Source organism: Quercus lobata, chromosome 12 (assembly GCF_001633185.2).
Source record: "Quercus lobata isolate SW786 chromosome 12, ValleyOak3.0 Primary Assembly, whole genome shotgun sequence".
NCBI classification, from domain to species: domain Eukaryota; kingdom Viridiplantae; phylum Streptophyta; class Magnoliopsida; order Fagales; family Fagaceae; genus Quercus; species Quercus lobata.
This window is the reverse complement of record NC_044915.1, coordinates 23406366-23407636: the sequence shown is the minus strand read 5'-3', so window position 1 is coordinate 23407636 and position 1271 is coordinate 23406366. Positions and strand designations below refer to the sequence as shown.

Below are 1271 nucleotides of genomic sequence, written 5' to 3'. Positions count from 1 at the left end.
AATTTATTCCCTTCTTTGTACTAACTGACAGACATAGAAAAGCAGACTTTATGTATAGCCAATAGAAAATAGAAAATAAAATCTAATAACGGTCCAAAATTAAAGGGAAAACTTTGAAACAAAATTTAACATTTACAGAACAATTTAAGATCCAATTACCACTAAAATTAGACAAGTGTAGTCACAGAATTAAAGATAATTACTCCAAATTCAAAACACATTCAATCTGAAACATTAAATTCAATAATCACATTTCCATGTTATGCGCTTAATTGAAATTCAGATTCCTATAATTTCCAAATTGTAAAACAAAAGACACCATTCACATAACACAAATTGAATATCTGAGATAAAACCCAATATTTCATTATCATTCAAGTGAAGCTTTACATAATAAAAAGCTACTTCATTACAAAGCTATCAAACCCATAACCTAACGAAAACCCAACAAACCCAGTACACCTAAAATTCCTGAGAAGCAGACCCAATATCACCCTTTCCTTTCCCAGCTTTCTTGGGCAACAAATTCTGATGAATGTTGGGCAAAACACCACCATTAGCAATGGTCACAGACCCCATAAGCCTGCTCAACTCCTCGTCGTTCCTCACAGCAAGCTGAATGTGCCTTGGGATAATCCTGTTCTTCTTGTTGTCCCTCGCTGCATTCCCAGCCAACTCCAAAACCTGAACCAAGAAACAACCCAGAACAATCAGTAACCAAAAACCAAAACAAAAACCCAGAAAATGACAAACGAAACAGCGTTATTTTAACGAACCTCAGCGGCGAGGTATTCAAGGACGGCGGAGAGGTAGACTGGGGAACCGGAGCCCACACGTTGGGCGTATCGGCCGGTTTTGAGGAACCGGGCGACACGGCCAACTGGGAATTGGAGACCGGCTTTGTGGGATCTAGAGACGGACTTTGTGGCTTTTGGCTTGCCTCTGCCGCCCTTTGTGGTGGTTTCTACAGCGGAGCTCATTGTGCGTTTTGGGATTGAGAGTTTTTGAGTGAGAGAGAGAGAGAGATTTGGAAATGTGTTTTGCTTTTCAGATATGGAGTGTGATGGGTTTGGTGTGTTTTGGTTTATATAGAGAGGAAAGCAGGGTTTTGATTGGTTGGTTTTGGTTGTGCGCGGATTGCCAGCGTGGCTGGGAGATTTTTGAAATTTGAAGGTTTGAGAATTGAGAGAGTGTTTTTTTTTTTATTGGTGGAAAGGGGTTTCACGCAGATTGCCAACGTGGGAGGGAAGGCTTTAAGGGTCTTTTTTGAT

The 1271-nt window shown here is 40.3% G+C and overlaps 1 protein-coding gene across 1 annotated transcript; it reads right to left on the bottom strand.

Annotated features, from left to right (window-relative positions):
* Nucleotides 1–339: 339 nt before the first annotated feature.
* LOC115970697 (histone H2AX-like) lies at nucleotides 340–1069 on the bottom strand. Its single transcript, XM_031090285.1, has 2 exons — nucleotides 777–1069; nucleotides 340–684 (listed from the first exon to the last, which is right to left on the bottom strand). The coding sequence occupies exons 1-2, from the start codon at nucleotides 978–980 to the stop codon at nucleotides 463–465; spliced, it is 426 nt and encodes a 141-aa protein (XP_030946145.1). The 5' UTR covers nucleotides 981–1069; the 3' UTR covers nucleotides 340–462.
* Between the last annotated feature and the right edge of the window lie 202 nt (nucleotides 1070–1271).

What these genes read in the sequence shown, in the direction of transcription:
- LOC115970697 (XM_031090285.1), bottom strand. Translation starts at nt 980, where the DNA reads ATGAGCTCCGCTGTAGAAACCACCACAAAGGGCGGCAGAGGCAAGCCA. An exon ending in TTGAATACCTCGCCGCTGAG is followed by an intron (nt 685 to 776) that starts GTTCGTTAAAAT and finishes TTCTTGGTTCAG; the next exon opens with GTTTTGGAGTTGGCTGGGAA.